The sequence below is a fragment of the Anastrepha obliqua genome, chromosome 1 (assembly GCF_027943255.1).
Source record: "Anastrepha obliqua isolate idAnaObli1 chromosome 1, idAnaObli1_1.0, whole genome shotgun sequence".
In the NCBI taxonomy this organism is placed as follows: Eukaryota; Metazoa; Arthropoda; class Insecta; order Diptera; family Tephritidae; genus Anastrepha; species Anastrepha obliqua.
In genome coordinates this window covers 168,681,702-168,702,212 of record NC_072892.1, presented here as the reverse complement: position 1 = coordinate 168,702,212, position 20,511 = coordinate 168,681,702, and the positions used below count along the sequence as shown (strand labels likewise).

The 20,511-nt window shown below is 37.5% G+C and overlaps 1 protein-coding gene across 3 annotated transcripts in view; it reads right to left on the bottom strand.

The window, feature by feature from the left end:
* Nucleotides 1–7,414: 7,414 nt before the first annotated feature.
* LOC129253522 (mite group 2 allergen Tyr p 2-like) overlaps nucleotides 7,415–20,511 on the bottom strand; it is a 72,741-nt gene continuing 59,644 nt past the window's right edge. For 2 of the 3 annotated variants that reach the window (XM_054891940.1, XM_054891938.1), the window contains exons 2-3: nucleotides 7,859–7,972; nucleotides 7,415–7,779 (exon numbers count right to left, since the gene is read on the bottom strand). In XM_054891940.1, coding sequence (XP_054747915.1) covers nucleotides 7,442–7,779; nucleotides 7,859–7,952 — 432 coding nt within the window. In that variant the 5' untranslated portion in view covers nucleotides 7,953–7,972 and the 3' untranslated portion in view covers nucleotides 7,415–7,441. Of the gene's footprint in view, nucleotides 7,780–7,858; nucleotides 7,973–15,374; nucleotides 15,460–20,511 lie in introns of those variants that run through there. The other variant, XM_054891937.1, reaches the window with a different exon arrangement.

Sequence of the window (20,511 nt, the reverse complement as noted above, 5' to 3'; positions counted from 1 at the left end):
TGACCTGAAAGCAGTGGATAACTAAAAATTCTTTAGAAAATAGTGCTGGTCTAGCGCGGTGCGATTTTCTGACTTCTTGCGATGTAAGTAAATGCATGCAAATGGTAGGTATATCTTCCTAAGTGACGAGAGATAAAATTAACGATATGCTAATAATGTATTTAATTACTTTTTACTACAACGTAGTTTAGATTTTGTCATGAAAATGTTCCCCTTAATTATTTTCTTTTTGTGTTTTAAAGGGTTATTCATTTCTATGAAATATTAAAATGAGCTTAATTTCTACAGATGGAGGATGGTTCCATAGGTAGAAAGAAGTCCACGCAAGTGGGGAGAGTCCCTGATTGCGATTCGCTTGAGAGTGGTTAGGACGATTTTTCTGCATACGGTTCAAGCAGCTCACAACTTCCGAGCTTCGCCCAAATATCCTCTGGGTAGCTCCCGAACATCCGTTTGAGAGCAAGCGAATATGAGAAGGTGAATCATTCCGTCACCTAAAAATCCATCCCCAATGAAAAGGACAAAAAGTCTCGGATAAGAACTGTTTATTCTGATGAGGACGCCTGCATACAAACTATGGACTTTGAATGTTCGGGCCAGTAATGAGCGCCTGGAACGTTCCTATGAGCGCTGCTCCCGCCACGACATAAAAATCGTGCTTGGCGACTTCAACGCCAGGGTGGGCAAGGAGGGAATTTTTAGTCCCACCGCGTGTACAACGAAACCTCCGGACATAACGAACAGAGGTTGATCGACTACGCCGGGGCCCGAAACATGATAGTCTGGAGCACCAGTTTCCAGCATAAGAAGATACATCAAGCTAACTGGATGTCTCCTGACCGAAAAACGCGAAACCAGTATCAATCATGTTGTGATAGTTGGAAGACACGCTTCTAGTGTTTTGAGATGTGCGTACGATCGGAAGAACTAACACCGACGCAAAGAATTTTCGACATCGGAAAAATTTGCCACTCGACTCTCGCTCCTGTTCTCGGGGAGTACTACTCAACAATCCGGCATGCAAGAACAATATACCAAGATATCGGATTCCGGCGAGTCCGAAAAGATAATTGGTACGACGGGGAATGCATACCTTGCGGCCGCGGAAAGAAAGGATACTTTAGTTTCACGTGTAGTTTTGCTCATCACAACGTCAAAAACAATGTTAAAGAGGAGAGGTGATAGGACGCAGCCTTGTCGGACTCTAACAGTGACTCGCAGATCATCACTCTGTTCCTTTTTATTCCAGCATATGTTGATGTATAATGCTAGGATTAGCTCGCTTAAAAGTTTTGGTACACCTTTGCATGCCAGTGCATTCAAAATCACATGATGGTGAATCGATGAAGATGAGATAGAGGGGAGATCGCCATTCTACCGACTGGCACTTTATTCATAATAATTGCAATATTTCTCCATTTTATATAAGTCGTCAATAAAAAACCGGATTCATCCGCTAGTTAAAAAAATGCCATAACTTGCAGGTGCTTCATTTTAAATTTGCTAAGTCTAGCGTCGAACCTTTTCTTGCTAGCTCATCCGCTATCTCATTACCTCGTATGTTCCTATGACCGGGAACCCATATCAGAGTGATTTCAAGCCAACGACTAAGCAATTCCAGCCCCTCTCTACCCTGTAAGACTAGTTTGGATGAAATGGAGTTGGAGTCTAAGGCCTTTATAGCTGCTTGACTGTCTGAGAAGATAGCTACTCTTGCATCAACTTCCTTGTAGAGCTTTAGTGATTTGCATGCTTCTCTGATCGCTAAAAGTTCTGCCTGGAACACGCTGGCCTAGTCAGGAAGACGAATAGACTGAGATAGGTTGAGTGTCTCTGAATGGAAGCCAGCTTCCACACCACAGTTCATCTTAGAACCATCGGTATAGATTTCGATATCGTATCTTCCAATCACCTTCCTTTTGCTCCATTCGGCTCTCGGTGGAAAACGTACCGTAAAGTCTTTCTTGAAGTTAAGGTCGGGGACTGTGGGGATCTGTTTTCGATCAGCGAGGGTCCCTTGGAGAATCTTACTGTGACCGTACGACCTTGTTGGTCAGCTTCCTATGTCTCTGAGTCTCACCGCGCTGCAAGTAGCGATTGTTTTAATGTGTAGATCTAATGCTAGCAGATGAGTTAGTACATTGAGCGCTTCAGTAGGACTGGTGCTGAGTGCTCCTGTAGTTAAGATACACGCTGTTCTTTGTATCTTGTTCAGCTTAGTTGTGTTGTATTTCTTTTCTATTGCAGGCCACCAAACTAATGCCGCATATGTTAGTATTGGCCTTAAAATGGCTGTGTAGGACCAATTGGATAATTTTGGTTGGAGACCACATTTTCTATACAACATTCTCTGTACTCTACGTTGGACTTCCAGCTGAGTTTGGGGTCTAGGATAACACATAGGTATTTTGCCTGTTGGGTTAGCGTGAGACTAACGCCGTTTAGTTTTGGTAGATTAAAGTTTGGTACCTTGGATTTCTTGGTGCATAGCATCAGTTCAGTTTTTCTCGGGTTTACACTTAAACCACAGCCTGTGGCCTAATTGCTGAGTAATACCAGAGCTCCTTCCATAATCTAACTGATTGTGGTTGGAAACATTCCTGAAACCATAAGCACTATGTCGCCACGTGCGCCACTACTTTAATTCCCTTTCGGTTGAATTTGGTAAGGATATTGTTGACAACTAGTAACCACAGCAGAGGGGAGACTCCTCCCTGAGGGGTTCCGCTGTTGACAGAGCGTTTTATCGTGCTGCTGCCTACCTCACCGATAATTATTCTAGTTTAAGCATGTTCTCTATCCATTCGTTGAGACCTATGTCTGTGCCTAACATATTAAGAACCTCAATTATGGTAACATTGTTGAACGCCCCCTCTATGTCGAGAAAAGCGACTAGTGAGTATTTTTTGTATTCTATGCTCCTCTCAATCGTACTTGACAAGCATAAAAACATATGAATTTTTTCCGTAGCCTAGAGCGCACTGACAACCTTTCTATATTTTTATCTTAACAATGCATTTTGCATAATACCAATTGGCTAACCCTTTACGATTGACTACCTTTGTGTGTCAATTTTTATATAGTGAGACAGATAAGAGATTACCAGTAGACTCATGCGTTGAAGTTAGTCTACTTACAGTATTTGCTGTGATAAGCGTGATTCTTGTTATTTATTTAGTCAACAGTGACTGTTTTTTTGTGATAAACATTTTACGGCATTATTTAATTAATAATAAAAGATGTGATACTTACGTACTTATTTTTTCTTGAATTTGTTGAGAAAAAGTAAAAAAAATACTTTTTCTTTACTAAACATTTGGAAAGAGATTTTTTATCAAAAGCATAGTCTGATATATTTTAAATTACCTCTCGAAGGCAAAAATTGCGCAACGCGATTACTTTAGGGTAACGAGAAGCCAACAATACTTTTTATTGTAAAGAGAGAAAGAGTAGAGAAAGATTCTGCGGAAGATTTTTGGACCTTTTAACGTTAGCAACGGCGAGTATAGCAGGCGATGGAACACTGAGCTGTATGAGCTTTACGACGGCATAGGCATAGCGCAGCGAACAAAGATGCAGCGGCTTCGTTGGCTGGGTCATGTCGCCGGATGGATACAAACGCTCCGACTTAGATTTAGATTTATTTGAGATTTGCACCTCGACCTCATGATCTTTGGCGCCCTCTACTCATCACATCAGTATCTCATCCAAACACAGTTCCTTTCTTAAACTTAAGATAAAGCTGGGTTGGAGTAAGCGTACTATGTGCTGTTGAACTTTGCTGGATGCAAAATCTTTTACGCGCTGTAGCGCGGCATTTAAATATAAGGTGCATTGTAATCTCTTTGGATTGGTTGCAGAAGCTACAAGAATCCGTGGACTATATCCCGATTATATGCAGATGACTGCGCAGTCTGCAATGGCTTGTAAGAATGGTCGTAAATATTTTCAGTTTATCTTTAGGGAGGGTTATGAGTTTTTTAACCTCTTTTGGATGTACCCCCAGTAAGCATTAGCTTAGCTTTTCACTCCTAAGCATATCCCTGATGGTTTGTTGTCCCGTAGCAAGGAAGGCTTCGGCTCTTAGTAATGACAAGGCCGCGGCCTCTCTTGCCAATTCGTCGGCTACTTCGTTCCCAATTATACCCCTGTGTCTTGAAACCCAAATGCAACGTTCCTAACAGTTTCAGTATCTCGATACTTTGCAGGATCCGTGAGGACTTCATTTCACAAGATGACAAAACCTTGAGTGCCGCCTGACTGTCGCTCAGATTGGTAATTCGCTGATTCCGGCAGTTCCTGTCTAAGTTAATCTCTGCACATAGACAAATACATACGCTTGGTTCTGGAGCTATGGATTCCAGCGTCTATGTCTTCTGGTGTCTTCGACCTATCTGTGTACCAGGTCAACGTACACTCCTGGAGTTTCCATTCAAATGCTGGTGTACTCCTGTTTATCTTGTTGTCCAATTCTATTCTGAACTTATTTTCGAATTTGATGACTTTAGTTATATCATCTCTGGGTAGCTGGGTAAATGGGAGCTGTAGACTCAGCAATTCCATTTTCTTAGATGGCATCACTTTTCTTTTACCGAAGCGTTCCCCAGTAATATTCCACAAGGTTCGCTTGGTTGATTGCTGAATATCTATATGAAGCCGTGCCAACTCGAGCATCACCTTCATCGCTACCCTCACTGTTGAGAGAGCGGCTCTCGATGCCCAAGCAACCGCTCCATATGTTATCATTGGCCTTATTAGCATGATATATAGCCATCTTAAGATTTTTGGGACAAAGCCCCAGGATTTTCTAGACTTTTGTAGATAATGAGAGTCTTTGTTGCTTTGGACAGGGTTGCATCAGCATGCTTTTCCTTGTTTAGCTTGGTATCTAGGACAAGGCCAAGATATTTAACCTCGCTGACCCATCTAATAGCAACCCCGTCCATGCAGATCTCTCTCATTCCTGGCGAAGGGAATGATGACTTTTTTGTTTATATCTAGACTCACCCCAGAACACCGTATTTTCGTTAGATTTAAAGCTATTTGCAATGTGTCGTAAAGAATGTTCTCAAGTTTGCCCCTCGCTATAATTACAACGTCATTCGTATATCCTTGACAGCAAATTCCGTTGTTTGTCAGCAAGAGAAGCAGGCCGGCAACTATTAGGCTCCACAAGAAGGATGATAAGAGCAGAATTAGTGGATATAATGGAATCTTCTAAATCTCGATTACTCATCTGTGTTCCAACGGATTGGATACTGGGTTAATATTTTCTTTATATAAAATTAATCGCAGCTAGTTTCATTCCCAAAAATTTTCATTAATTACTTACGTATTCCATTTAGACATTGAAGGAGCTTTCGACAATGCTACCTTTGACTCCATGTGCTCTTCTATCAGAAGTTATGGAGTAGAAGAAATCAGATGGATCCACTATGCTATCAAAAAGACTTGTTACCATGGATAGAGAAAGCGATGAAGGAGTCAGGATTGAGGTCAAGAAGGGCTGCCCACAAGGCGGTGTACTCTCTCCCTTACTTTGGTACTTCGTGGTGGACTATCTTCTTAATGATCTGCCGGAAATTGGACACATCCAGGCCTACGCAGACGATGTGTGTGCATTAATCTTAGGACGATCACTTGAAGCTATATGCAATAAAATGCAGGTAGCTCTAAATAAGATTGAGCATTGGTGCGAATCGCACCGACTTTCGGTGAATCCTACAAAAAGTACCTTAGTGCTTTTCACTAGGAAACGCAATAAGGGAAGCCTGTTACTACCCACATTGAAAGGGGTAACACTGCAACTGTCTTCTGAGGTTAAATACTTAGGAGTAATCCTAGATAGTAAGCTTACCTGGAATAAGCACGTCGAGCAGAAGGTCTCTCGAACACTAAAAGTCTTCTGGCGGTGGAAGAGAACCTTTGGGAAGACATGGTGTCTAAGACCGACGATAGTACACTGGCTGTACATCACCCTGATTAGCCCCATTATTACATACGCGTCTCTAGTATGGTGGAAAGCCACAATGGTTAATTCCAGAGTAAAACCCTTAAACAGGCTACAGAGAAGTGTATGCTTGGGTATCACACGTGTCATGAGTACGACATCTGGTGATGCCCTTAATACCTTTCTGAACTTGCAACCTCTAGATCTTCAAATTCGAAAGGAAGCAATGACGGCGGCGTACAGGCTCAAGATAAACGGAGTCTGGGAAAATGAAGAAAGCACTGACCACTGTCAGACATACCACCAGTGGTCGAAGCAGTGCACACTGTTCTCGATGTCGATGGACAATCGGGTGCCTGTCGTTGGCTTCGGTGGAAAGTATGACGTTTCGATCCCAGATAGAGATCAATGGTTAAGTCCGGAGAACCTATTAACGGGATATCAGCACACTTTCTACACCGCGATGACCCCAAAACCAGCGATGGAAGCGGATCTGGATGGTATTTAGACGAAGACACTAAGTACTCCTATGCCACAGGACAGATGGCCACGATATTCCTTACGGAAGTCTATGTCATCTTGAACGTGGCGTACTGGCTAATTGAGAAAGAGCGGCGGGGCAACAGTATTGGAATTGGTAGTGACAGTCAAACTGCACTGAAAATCCTTGCTAACCCACGCTGCTCTTCGAAGTTAGTCGGTGAATGTAAGACAAAACTGAACAGTGTTGGAAAACACAACAAAGTTAGTCTTATTTGGGTACCTGGACATTGTGGTATTACAGGGAACGAGTTAGCTGATAAACTGGCTAATGAAGGTTCTGCTGTATGCCACTAGGCCTTGAACCCTTTCTAGGTGTCAATTCCGCATCGGTTCAACTATGGATTGGCGACTTCATGAGGTCTACCCACAGAGGTTGTTGGTCTGAGTTGAACTCGTGCAGAGTAGCCAAGTGCTTTGTGAAAGAACCCAACAGGAAAATAGCGACCTTTCTCCTAAAACTCAGCAGAAAAGAAACTGAGGGTACTGGTGGGTGTAATCACAGGGCACAACGTCTGTGGTCATCAAATGGCTACGATGGGGGTCGTCGACAGCCCGATATGCCTATCCTGTCTTGTGGATGACGACACTGCAGAGCGTTTTCTCTGTCGCTGTCCGGCGTTTTCCAAAATCAGACTTGGGTTACGATATACTGAGTATGGATAAAGTTCATACAAGAGTGACCTCAAGCTAATTTATCCGTCTTACCACCCACTCTTTATCTTTCATATATCTATATTCTTTCTACTGAAATCTGTCCGGGTGTAGTACAATGGTCTACTGACTGAGTGCTTGGACTTGTCCAACCCCCCACAAATCTAATCAATTCTAATCTACGTATTCCATTTCCCGGTTTCTGGTTCACATTCCGTCTCTATACGCTGTCCAAAAGAAAATATTTAACCAAATAAAAAATACAGTTATTTCTGCAACGATATACACCTTAATGGATTAACTCCAAATGTGATTTGTATTATTAGTTATAGAGTCTGTTATAACATTCGTTCGAGTGCCCTTACGCACACGAATACTCGTACTGAAGCAGGCTATTACATCGTCATCTGCATCGGTTAAATTCAGTTCAATGGTAACTGCAATTTCCGGATAGTAGGTGTCGACGTAAAACTGGAAATCATACACAATATCTTCGGTTGCATAGAGGGGGCACATGGCGCCATATAAGAGATTTTGGCAAACATCTGCCACATCTTCAGGCAATTCATAAGGTACAGTTATACCCAAAGTCGTAGCATAGCACTGCGCTGTGAGATTTCGAATATTGTCCTTGGCTGAAAGTATCAGACAAATTTTTCATCAAAACAAAATACATAAAATATAAAAGCATTGATATAAAGGAAATGCACTTACTGCTCACAAAGTGTACTGCAATAATGGATGTTTGGCCTTTATAGACTATGCATGGCGGCTCCTCGCAACCCTCTATGCTTACGCTCAGAGGCATAGGTTTTGACGTGTCTTTACCTGTTGTGGAGAAAAGAAAATCAGTTGGTAATTATATTGGTAGTAGTTTGTGTATGATACAAATGCTTAGGAAATGTATTGGTTGTGTCGCAAACGTGGACAAAGGAGGACGTTAAGTTTGTACACGTCCCAAAAGACAAAATGAAAAGAAAAGATTGGCTAAAATTGGGAGGCACTTCACTGAAACCAAGCGAAAAAGTTGCGTGCATCACTTTTCGGCCACGGTTTTCGGGATCGGGTCAGACCGGAAGAGGGCGAAGTTGTCTAGTGATGGTCTTCATTTTTCTTTGCTAACGATTTTTTTCATTGCTGGAACGAGCCAGAGTCGTTGCATCCTTCGGTTGACGCAGGAGTATAAAAAAATATAGTTTTACTTTATAGCAAAGGGAATTTATGAAAGAATATTCAAAGTGTATAAGGACTTTTTGCCATCAATTCATCAATTAGTACAGTAGAAAGATGGGTTGCTGAATTTAAATGTAGTCGTACAAGTCTTCAAGAGGATCCATGTCAAAGACGGCAACAACACCAGAAATCGCAAAAAAAATACAGGACATCGTATTGGAAAATTGTGGAGTGTCTTTTTTTTAGGTATTATTTAAGAACACTTTTATTGCAAGCAGTATACATACATTAAGCAATGTTTATAGAATAACTTAAACTAATAGCTAGAGAATTTCAGTCGTTTACGGGATGCACCCAGTGGTACAACCCATTTCAGTTTTTTCCACTAGAAGAGGAGATCTGTGGTAGATTTTCTTTTGAATCGGGTAAAAACAATGGGATTGGCTATCACTCCCGTGACTAAGGAGTTAGAGTGAGTAAGGAGCCTGAGATTGTGGCATCTTGCATATTTCTCTGTTTCTTGCACAGCATTGGATATTTGGAGGTCACGGTGTATTTGCGAGTTTGCAATATATGTAGTAGGGCGATTTGGTGATCATTCTTAATGTTTTTGACTGAAATCGTTGTAAAATTTCGATATTGGAGTTTGCCACTGTACCCCAAAGTTGAATACCATATGTCCACTCGGGTTTTAGAACTGCTGAGTATAAGAGCAATTTGATTTCGAGAGAAACTTGGGAATGACGATTTAAGTGCTTTTATTTTTGAGAATATATGTATCTTCCAGGTTGATTTTCTGTCTAGATTTTCCTAGATATTAGGTTTCATTAGTTTGTGATATTTCCATATCGTTGAGTTTGACGGGTGGGCAAGTGTCTCGTTTCAGAGTGAATGGTAGGTAGGCAGGTAAGATGGCAAGAGTACCCCAGGCACACTACAAGTAAGACTTACGTGCCGTTTTGATACCATAATGTGGACCACTGCCTGTGCAAAGAAAAAAATTTTGGGCAGAGAAATCCTTCTACAGCCATCCAGTGCTGTTGATGTAGTGGAGGGGGAAAAAGGGAGCTAGGCTGAAGAATTTCTTCAAGTCATCGATAAGGAATCTCAAGCGCCTAGCCGCCAGAGCCGGTCATTTGCAGAGAAAGTGGTCAACAGTCCCTTTCTCCAAGTTTTTATGGTTTTCGCTGAAGGCGGTGAGGCTATTCCTGCTTTGCTCCACCACTTTCGAGGTTGTTGTAGCTGTACCCAGTGCCTGGATTGCAGCTTGGCTATCCGAAAGAATAGCGATACTGCCCTTAAAAGAGGGATCTGCGATTAGTAGCCTACAAGCTTCCCCAATTGCAAGTACTTCCGCCTGAAAGACACTGCAAGCATTAGGGAGACGCACAGATCTTTCAATTTTAAGTCTATGAGAATATATACCAGCTCCAACACCACAATCCATTTTACTGCCATCTGTATAGACTGTAGTGTCGAACTTGTTTAGTGAGAATCCCTTATTCCATTCTTTCCGAGATGGAAGCCATAGTGTTTTCGAAATAGCACACGATGAGACAGACCTCCATCTGTCTTGCGCTGTTTTTAGAAAGAAATTGCGTAGTTTCAGCGTAGCTTTAACAACGGCCAAGGGAACACCGATGTCTGAGAAGGGGACAGCTGAAGCCGGTTCTGTCGATCCTATTCTAGCAAGCTCATCGGCAATTTCATTTCCCTCTAACCCAGATAAGGAAACCGTAAGCGGCCTCGGTAGTCTAGCGTAAGTGCGCTAGCCTGCCATCCCAAAAAAAAAACTAATTTCATTCGTCAACCCCAAAACCTTATGCTTCCCATCCTTACTCCCGCACGAAAGTCCGCACATTATTTGCATTGTGGCTGTTAAAACAAGCAAAAGCAAACAGTTACACCTTGCATCAGTGGCGCCAGCAAGAGGAAGCGGGCAACCGCGGTAATAGCGCAAACACACCAAATTTTGCGAAGTCCTCAACCATCTGTGCGATCCTTCTGGCAGAAAAATATGAAACACAGAGGGCGCTCGAAGCGGCAAGAAGGCGTTATTCCTAAGCAACGACAGGTGGGCATTCCCACTACTTAAGACTGGTAGTGGCAGGCTAATCACCTACCCTGTCAGAAAGCAAAATATATTAACGAAACCAACGCAACACTGAGTCTTGTCGAGGCGATATGCTCCCGGTGGAGTGAACACGGAAAAAAATTAGTGTAGAAATCCAGTAATTTTTGGAAAACAGCCATTTTTTTCATACTTTCATACTTCGACTTGCTTTTAGAAGCGAGATATTTAAAAGAGGATTTAATAAGAGGAGATTGTGAAACATTTTTCGCTCTCTTTCAATTATGAAATTAATGATGATCCTCAAAAAAATGTTAATAAACTTGCCATTTTCATTTTTACTATTTACAACTCTGAGCTGACGCCGTATTCTATCATTCTTGGTGCAATACCATTACTTGAAACTTACGCGATTTTGGCTGAGTTTAACAAAGCGCGCCCGTCGTTCCTTTCTCGTGCTAACCGGCGCTAATTGGACACAGCAAGTGATGCCAAGTCCTTCTCCACCTGATCTTTCCAACGCAGGGGAGGCCTTCCTCTTCAATTCTTGCTGATTAATAATCTGATGCGAGTTTTTCAAAATTCAAAATGGTGGTCAAAATTTGAACAAAAATTATTTGGATTCGTCAATATTCGGAACAAGGGATTTATCGGGATTGCTTTTTACGAATCTAAGGCAAGTTTTTTAAAATTAAAAAAAACATTTCACGCTCTTTACGTACTGACGCCGAAGAAGAAATCGGATTATGGCGAGCCCGAAAAAACAGTTGATACGACGAGGAACTTCATACTGCCGCAGAAAGAAAAGATGTTGCTTATAGAGCCACGCTGCGTTCAGGCGCAACGCGAGCCATGTGGGATCGCTACCGGAAGCTAAAAAAGGAAGAGAGACTTATGATGAGACAGAAAAAACGACAGGTCGAAATACGTGAGTGCGAGGAGATTGAGATGCTGGCCAATAGGAACAACGCCCGAAAATTCTACCAGAAAGTTCGGCGGCTTACAGAAGGTTTTAAGACCAAGGCGTTTTCCCGTAAGAACAAAGACGGCGATCTGGTGACTGACATCCAGAGCATACTTCCAGAACCTGTTAAATAGTGACAGCTGTGCCTGTCACAACGAATGTGCAGATCCCGATACCCCAATCGTTGACGACGGAATTGACGTTCCGCTACCTGACATTGACGAGGTGAGAATAACGATAGCGCGGCGAAAGAACAACAAAGCCGCGGGCGCCGACGTACTGCCGGCTGAGCTATTCAAATATGGCGGCGAGGAGATGGTAAGGTGCATGCATCAGCTTCTATGCAAAATATGGTCGGATGAAAGCATGCCTGCCGATTGGAATTTAAGTGTGCTCTGCCCAATCCATAAGAAGGGAGATCTGCAATCTGTGCCAATTATCGAGGGATTAGTCTTCTAACAGCGCACTCGCGTATCGGCACCCACGTCACTGTAGACAGTTATAATTTCGAGGTTGTGAAAGACTTCGTTTATTTAGTAACCAGCATTAACACCTATAACAATGTCAGCCTTGAAATCCAACGTAGAATCTTTCTTGCCAACAAGTGCTACTTTGGACTAAGTAGGCAACTGAGCAGTAAAGTCCTCTCTCGACGAACAAAACTAACAATCTACAAGGCTCTCAACCTTGGACGATGACAACGTCCGATGAAGCGACGCTTGGAGTGTTTGAGAGAAAGATTCTGCGTAAGATTTTTGGACCTTAGCACGTTGGCAACGGCGATATCACAGGCAACTCGGCCAAAATCGCGCCAATTAGGAAGAAGAAGAAGAAGTCTTCTAAATATCGCCTATAAGGTTCTAAGGAGCGTATTGTATGAAAGGCTGAAACCCACCATCAACCAATTGCTAATCGATGTTGAAGGTTGTTCAGCTTCATTTTACGGTACATCTGCCTTATTCTCAACACAATGTCCAGTTTTTGCTCTGCCAGTTCTTTTTCTATTCTCAACAAAACCAGTTTCTTAAAATTTTTTCACCAACCTTTGAATTGTCGACTCATTTGGACGATTACTTCAACCAAAAAAATTAAAAATTTTGTATATCTTAAAGATCGACCATTTTCATAATAATTTTCAATGATTTTAGAACGTTGTTCGATCATGAAAAATTGTATATCTGTCTACTTACTATTTTTTTTATTACAGTCATTTAAATATACATATTTAGGTATAAAATGTTTGTTGACAATACAAATATTTTAAAAGAAACTAACGAATTTTGTGGTGTTTCTATGAAGAGAATTTGAAAATGTCTTCTCCATATTAACAACGCATAAGATCTCACGGTTTTTTTCATTGGAGTCGTCGGGTTAGGTCTACGGTGTTTCCTGGCTTCCTCGTTAACGTGCCTCTGGAGCCTCATAGAGTGGGCTTTTGCCAGGTTTTTAATAACAGCAGCGGCCGTAGAAATGTTGAGGTCACAATGAATATCTCTACTGCGAACGTACCAAGGAGCATTGACAATATTTTTGAGAATTTCATTTTGAAGTCGTTGGACTATGTCGATATTATATGGACTGGCACAGCCCCAAATTTGTACGCCATAAGACTACACTGGATAATTTGAATGTTTATCATTATTTTGTTATATAAGAACAAATTTTCATTTCGTTCAATCAACCAGTTCATTTTTATTATTTTGAATTGTAATTGAAATGCCGAAGAAAACATAAAAAAAAGGTACGGTCCAGGAATTATTCAGTACTACATTCACTACATTTAGGCGAAACTTTCGAAAGACCCTTCATAAAAAATCAACACATGAACTGCTCATGTCACTTCGTACCCGTTTGAACAGCGATTGATTTGATGACTGATTGTATTCAACTAACCTCACTTTGCACAATTCATTTTCATTTCATTCGCCTCTCTCTCTCTCTCTTTCTCTCTCTCGTTCTCTGTCAAATCTTCTCTGATATAACAGCCAAACTACTATCACAATTTTGCTGCTGGCCAAATTTTGTAATCTATCATCCTTGATTAAGTGGGAACACTTTTGGTTTGTGACTGCGTAACGATGAATTGCAAAAATTTCGAAAATTTGTTCACAATTGGAACAGCTAGCGATTCTACGTAAGAATTGGATAGTGACATGCAGAGAATGCTGGACATTTTTTATATAGAAGAAAACACTCAACACCGTCGGTGAAAAAAATTCTCTAAAATCAATGCAACTTTTCAAGGGCTTCACATTTGCACTGAAAATTAAATTTTTTTAATATTTTGACTATTAAACTTAATAAATAAAAAATAAATAATTGGTGCGGTGTTCGGCCGAGCTCCTCTTCCTATTTGAGGCGTGCGTCTGGATGTTGTTCCACAAATGGAGGGGCCTACAGTTTTAAGTCGACTCCGAATGGCAAATGGGTTTTTATGGCAGAAATACGTTTTCATGGCAGAAATATACTCGGCGGTTTGCCATTGCCTGTCGAGGTGCGACTGCTAAAGGGTTTTCCAATAAGAGGTGTTATTTCGATATGCAAAGAAAGAAAACTTTTTCTATCATTTTGGTGTTCATGCACGAGATGCTATACACTCCCGAACGATAGTCACGCACGAATCCAATCGGTCGCGGTGGCCGAAACTTAGTACCCGTAGTTTTTCTCAAAATTCTGTTTAAAAAATATGAATGTTTGATGAAAATTTGTTAATTTTTTTTATTTATAAAAGTTTGAAATGGACTCTTAAACTAAAAAAGTATGCAGTTTTGATGAAAATTTTTTATATATTTTTTTTAATTTGTTTAGTTTCAAAAGGGTTATTCAGTGGACTTTTAAACTGCACACCCGAAATTTTTCGGAAATTTTTTTTTTTGAATATATGAAATTCTTGCGAACGTTTTTGAATTTTCTTGCATACTCGAAAGTTTTTTTTAAATTCTGCTTAGAAAGTATGTAGTTTTGATTTAAATTTTTTTAATATTTTTTTTAAACTTGTTTAGTTTCAAAAGAGTTATTCAGTGGACTATTAAACTGCACACCCGAAATTTTTCTCAAATTTTTGTTTAATATTATATATGAAATTCTTGTGAACGTTTTTGAATTTCTTGCATACCCGAAGGTTTTTTTAATTCTGCTCAAAAAGTATGTAATATTGATGAACATTTTTTAAATATTTTTTTTTTAATTTGTTTAGTTTCAAAAGGGTTATTCAGTGGCCTATTAAACTGCACAACGAAATTTTTCCAAAAATTCTTTTTAAAATATATGAAATTCTTCTGAACGTTTTTGAATTTTTTTTGCATACCCGATATTTTTCTGAAAATTCTGTTCAAAAAGTATACAATTTTGATTAACTTTTTTTTAAATTTTTTTGAGTTTTTTCAAGTTTTTTTATGTTCATGCATGGTGATTCGAACCCACGCACTCCCAAATGGTAATCACGCAACAACCCATTCGGTCACGGCAGCCACAACCTGGTTCATTAGTATTAAATAACTTAGCCTCTAAATGTAAGCGATCAAACGAAGTTCACAGAAGCGGTTAGGCAGAATAATTAAATTAAATTAATTAAATAAATTTCGGTTAACTCTCACTCTCTTAACAAAATCGCTCACATCATAGCATAAAAACGAGCTTGTTTATGCTAAGAAAAAAAAAAGAAACGAATTTGCTTGGAGGTCACACAACCCTTCTCTTAAGTGCCGCGAGAGGAACTTCATTATAAATGTTTTTCCATAATTTTTAATTTTTTTATTTCTTAAAATACTTTAGTATTATTTAGTATTTAGTGTTGCCATTACAAATTCCCACTTTTGTTTGATTAAATATTCACTTTAATGCTCACTCGCTCAGCACCTAATTTCATTTACAATTCTGCGTACTTCTAAGTCACATACTCGTATGTTTGCATATGTATTGGATTAAAAACTGAGTTACTTTCATATATCCTTAAATCACAAAATGTCCAGCATTTCCGTTTTTTGTAATCACTAGGCCATAGCACTACTCAGACTACTCACATTGCTTAACATTTGTCTTTGCGTCCACCGCACACAACGCCGTCAACAACACGAACGAGAAAATAATATGAAATGCGTAAGCCATTTTGAGAAACTTCCTTCAATATTCTGCTCCCGAATGTGAGCAAATAAAGTGCAAAGAAATTAGACGGGCATTTTTATACTCAGACAGAAATACCTGACAAAAAAAGAAAAGCTGATATAAACAGAAAAACCCAAAAAAATAGTGGTACTGAGATAGGCGCCAGTTATACCAAATACGCATAGTAAGAAATGCAAATTATTACCAATTATTTCAAATGGGAGTTTTTAGCATTTTAAAGCGATAGTAGTAATTTTTTGGACTCAATAAGCGCGGCTGAAGGCCTCGTAAGCAGTGCTGCATTTATGTATTTATGTATGTAATACTATATATTTTTTGTTATATAAAATAATTTATAAAGAAATAAATAACTTAATAAGCAAATAAATAAATAAATAAAATATACTAAATAATAACAGATGCATTTGGGAAATCTCATTCTCTTTTACCTACTCCCTACCACATTAGTGGCTCCAAATTATCCAATTCAATGGCAATTATTGATCTTGGTTTGGCACGTGACTATAGTTTATCTTTTCAAAGACATTTACGAGTAAATTACGCCATTGCTTTTATTTGTTGTTTTTAGTTCAGACTTCGTTGAACCATATACTCTGAAACTGTTATACGCATACCTCTCTTGCGCGCGTTCAAAGCATGAATAAGCGCTCTCTATTTGGATACCCAATTATACATCTCATATTAGTAGACATGAACCATTGAGTAAGCAATTAAATTGAGTCACAACCACCCAACTTACGGCAAACGGGCATCGTGCAGCGGCCGGTCTGGTGAAAAGCAGAGAAAGACACAGCATCGTGACGAGTTGTACGAGTAATTGGCGAGAACGATGCCTTTGCTTGCGTACACAAAAATGCTTGAAAGTATTCAGAGAGTCTTTGTCCGTTATGATTTGCGTTTGTTGCACTTCGCTGATGCAATTTCATTCTCTAAAGGTCGGTGCTGTCTCATTAAACTAAAAACCTAGTAGAAGGACTATTCGCTCTCTCTCTCTCTCTTATGTTTTTGATCTGATAAGTGGGCGATTGAGCACCCCTTTTAACTAGAAGAAATTAATTTCTATATTAATTTAAATATTCCTCAGTGCAGCTTAAGAAATCATGATATTGCGAAAGGTTAGAACCAATTATGCGATTATGCGCTTAATGCTCCGATTTCTAGGACACAGAGAGAGTTTAATTTTAACATGTTTTCTTAGCATAAATCAGTTTTTGGTACTGTATTTCTAGATTATAATTAATTAAAATAAAATTTAAAAAATATAAATAAAATATTAAAAACAAAATATTTAAAAAAATAAAAAAAACAATTTCTATCTGATTTCAATGAGGACATTTTATCTAAGCAAGTAAATTTGAAAAAGCCGAAAATGCTGTTCTACGGGTCTAAAGCGAACATCGTCCTAGGTGCTATACAACAATTTTGCGGCACTTCTTTGCATGTTAGCGCAAAAGTAGAAAGCCCCTTGCTTTAAATGACCTGGAGAGGCTGGATGCAGAATGGGGATTACTAAGTGTTCCAAATACTATAGGTTAATGGTCGAACCTTTTAACAAACTGACCCTGGATTAAGAAGCAAAAAGCGATATGTTAAAACTGCGAAAGTGGAGGTGGATTAGGCATACGCTTCGCAAAGATATGGATTGGAATCCACAGGGTGTTGGAAAGGTTGGCCGTTCAAAAATATCTTGGAGGAAAACGGTCCACAAGGAAGTTTAAACGTCAGGAAAACTTGGAACGAAATCAAGCTTCTTGCAAACAACAGAACTAGATAGAAGTGTTTTACTGCAGCTCTATGATCCAGTGGGAAAAACAGGAACCGATGGTGATGATTAATTTTAGTACAAAAAATTGTAAAATGTAACGCTGCCTTGGCCATAGGATAAATATATATAAATATTAATATTGAATTGATTAGACCGCAAAAAATTACTTGTTAGCTTTCCCAGGTGTAAACCTATGAAATGAAAATCCAATCATTACTCTTCATTTTTGACTTAATCCGTGGTACTGTTGACTATCGCGTGCTGCTTGATAGGATTTTCTTTAATATTCCGGCCAGAGCTCCGCGTAACTCGGAGTTCTTCTGTGTTGGTAGCTTAAAGACTCTTCATGCTCGAAATGCTTCTATTACTAGAGCCTTAATTGAGTTTAGTAAAATCTCTAAATTTGTTGAGAAAGATTTGTCATTTTCAAAAGATCCCCTATTAAAATGTTTGAATATTTACTATAAATATTGTAGTTTAATTGTACTTGCAATGCCTATTGACCTTTAAATATGTCCATTTAGCTTATCAGAACCCATTCGTTGGCTTAGTAAATAAATAAATTTTGAGCTATTTTTTGTTACATTTCAATGTATTTATATTATTTTTTAATTTTTTTTTTTATTTATAATATTTAATATTTTATTTATTTAATTTACATATTTAGTCTAAGAAGCAATAATTTTTTATATACTTTTTATCAATTATACTAAATTAAACTTAAACTAGAGTTAAGAATATTAGTTAAAATTGTTTTAGGCAAATAAAAAACCAAAATCGATAGATGTTGAGATTTGGTTAAATTCACAAATATCCCCTTCAATAGGTGCAATACGGGCACCATTCAGGCATAATCTGCATAGAATGGCAACGAAGCACGAATATATCTCCATGGAAGATTTAAATTTATTGTTTCCTACTGACAGTCATGAACTCCTTAAATTTTCCAAAAAAAAAAGTTAAAGTTAATATTGACGTACTTTAGAGGAGCGATTTCAAATTGACCAGCGCTAAGCTTGCACTATGCGAAGTTATAGGCTGCGAGCAAGCCAATGAACGTGAGACAAATTTGAGAGACACCTTCTGCGCGCGCTCTATTCTATCACTGTGGCACGGGTGGCCCGTGAATAAAATATAAATAAAAAATAATAAAAACATAAATACCTACTAAAAAAATAAGAAAAAAATATTGAAGTATTTACAACTTTTTTTTATTTATTCAATTTTATTTTTTTTGTTTTGGTGGCCCATGAATTGAAAAAAAATTAAAAAAAAAAATAATAAAAAAAAAAATCAAAAAAAAAATTAAAAAAAATACATATATACATATATTAAAATTATTGATTACATTTTTTTTTTATTTATTCAATTTTATATTCTTTTTAATATTTATTTTTAAATCTTTTAAATTGAAATTGAAATTAACAAAAAAAATACATTAAAAAAACGAATATTAAAATTAGAATTTTTTTTTTATTTATTCAATTTTATTTATTTTTTGTAGGTGTACCACAAATTAAAAGAAAAAAATTAAAAAACGATATATTAACAAAAATCAAAGAACAAGATTACAACATTTTTTTTAATTTCTTCAATTTTATTTGTTTTTTATTGGTGGCCCACAAATTAAAAAAAAAAATTTTAAATAAATATTAAAAATATAAAAAAAGTTATTACAACATTTTTGTATTTTTTTAATTTTATTTACTTTTAATTCTTTTTTTTTTTAATTTTTTTTTATTTATTCAATTTTATTTATTTTTTATTGGTGGCCCATGAACTAAAAAAAAAATAAAAAAAACATTTTAAATATAAAAAAAAGATTACAGATTAGATTTTTATATTTTTTTAATTTTATTTATTTTTTAATTTTTATTTTTCAATTTAAGTTAAGTTTTTTTCAATTGTAAATGTAAAACTGCTTGCCCATAAATTAAAAATAAAAACAGTAAAAAATATTTATTAATAAAATTAAAAAGAAAAGATTACAATTTTTTTTTTTTTATTACTCAATTTTATTTATTTCTTATTAGTGGCCTAAAAAAAATAAATATTAATAAAATTAAAAAAAAAGATAACATAACTTTTTTATTTACTCAATTTTATTTGTTTTTATTTGTGGTCCACGAATTAAAAAACAAAAAAGCAATAAAAAAAATAATAATTAAAAAACTTAAAAAAAATATTAGAATTTTTTTTTCAATTTTTTTTTGCTTTTTATGGTGGTCCACGAATTAAAAAACAAAAAATCAAAAAAAAAATAAATATAAAAAATCAACAAAAATGCAAAAAAACTAAAAGTGCGAAAGAGGTTTTTTACTCAAAAATTCATTTCTCAAAAACAACTGGGCATTCAGCTCAATTAAAGTTTGAGATGTCTTCTTGATTTGGAAAAAGTAAAAAAAAAAATACACTTTTTGAAATATTGAATTTCGAAAAGACTTTCAACTACTTTTTTGCTATTGTTTGTACATGAAGTCGTTCGTGCAAGTAATGACGATCATTTTGAACCCAAAATCATTAAAATCGGTTCATTTTTGACTAAGTTATGAGCAATTAAAAAACTACTTCTTATGAAATTAAAAAAATCGATTTTGAGCCGAAAAACAAAATTGCCGATAAATATTGAAAAAAATATTTTTCGGGCGAACAAAAAATACGTGTCTCATTATTTTGACCAGAGAGCAACATATTTGAGTTACATCGAAATCGAAGAACATGTCCCGAGTAGCCCAGTTGAATTGAAATGGAAAGCATCATACGAATAAAAAAGGGCGACAGATTAAATATTGCAGCAGATGCGAGCGAACAAATGAAAATTTAGTCCTATTACGTCGCACAAAACCGAGCATCTTTGAAATGACAAAATTAATACGGCTGATGAATGAAAATCTGATATCAAAAATAACGTCAAGTTCCATAAATACCTAAAGGCATTGCAAGGTATCTCCAGAGAAGCTCTACTGAGTTTCCGAAAAATTGCGAGATTTCGAAAGAGAAACATGGTCGCATTTTGTCTTCATAAAAGCTAATTTTTCTTTTGTTTTCTTTTAATATTTACATACGGAATATAATCACTTACTTCATCTCGTTCCACCTCAGCTTATTCTTAATCACATATCATACAGGGTATACGAAATTTTACGCAAAACACACCTGTGGAATTAAGCACCCATGGCAGTGAGATAACACACATCGGTAAAATCCGTAAGTCCAGATAACTATCAGCTTTGTGCGTGTTTTTGGCCAGATGTTTCATTGAGCTAATC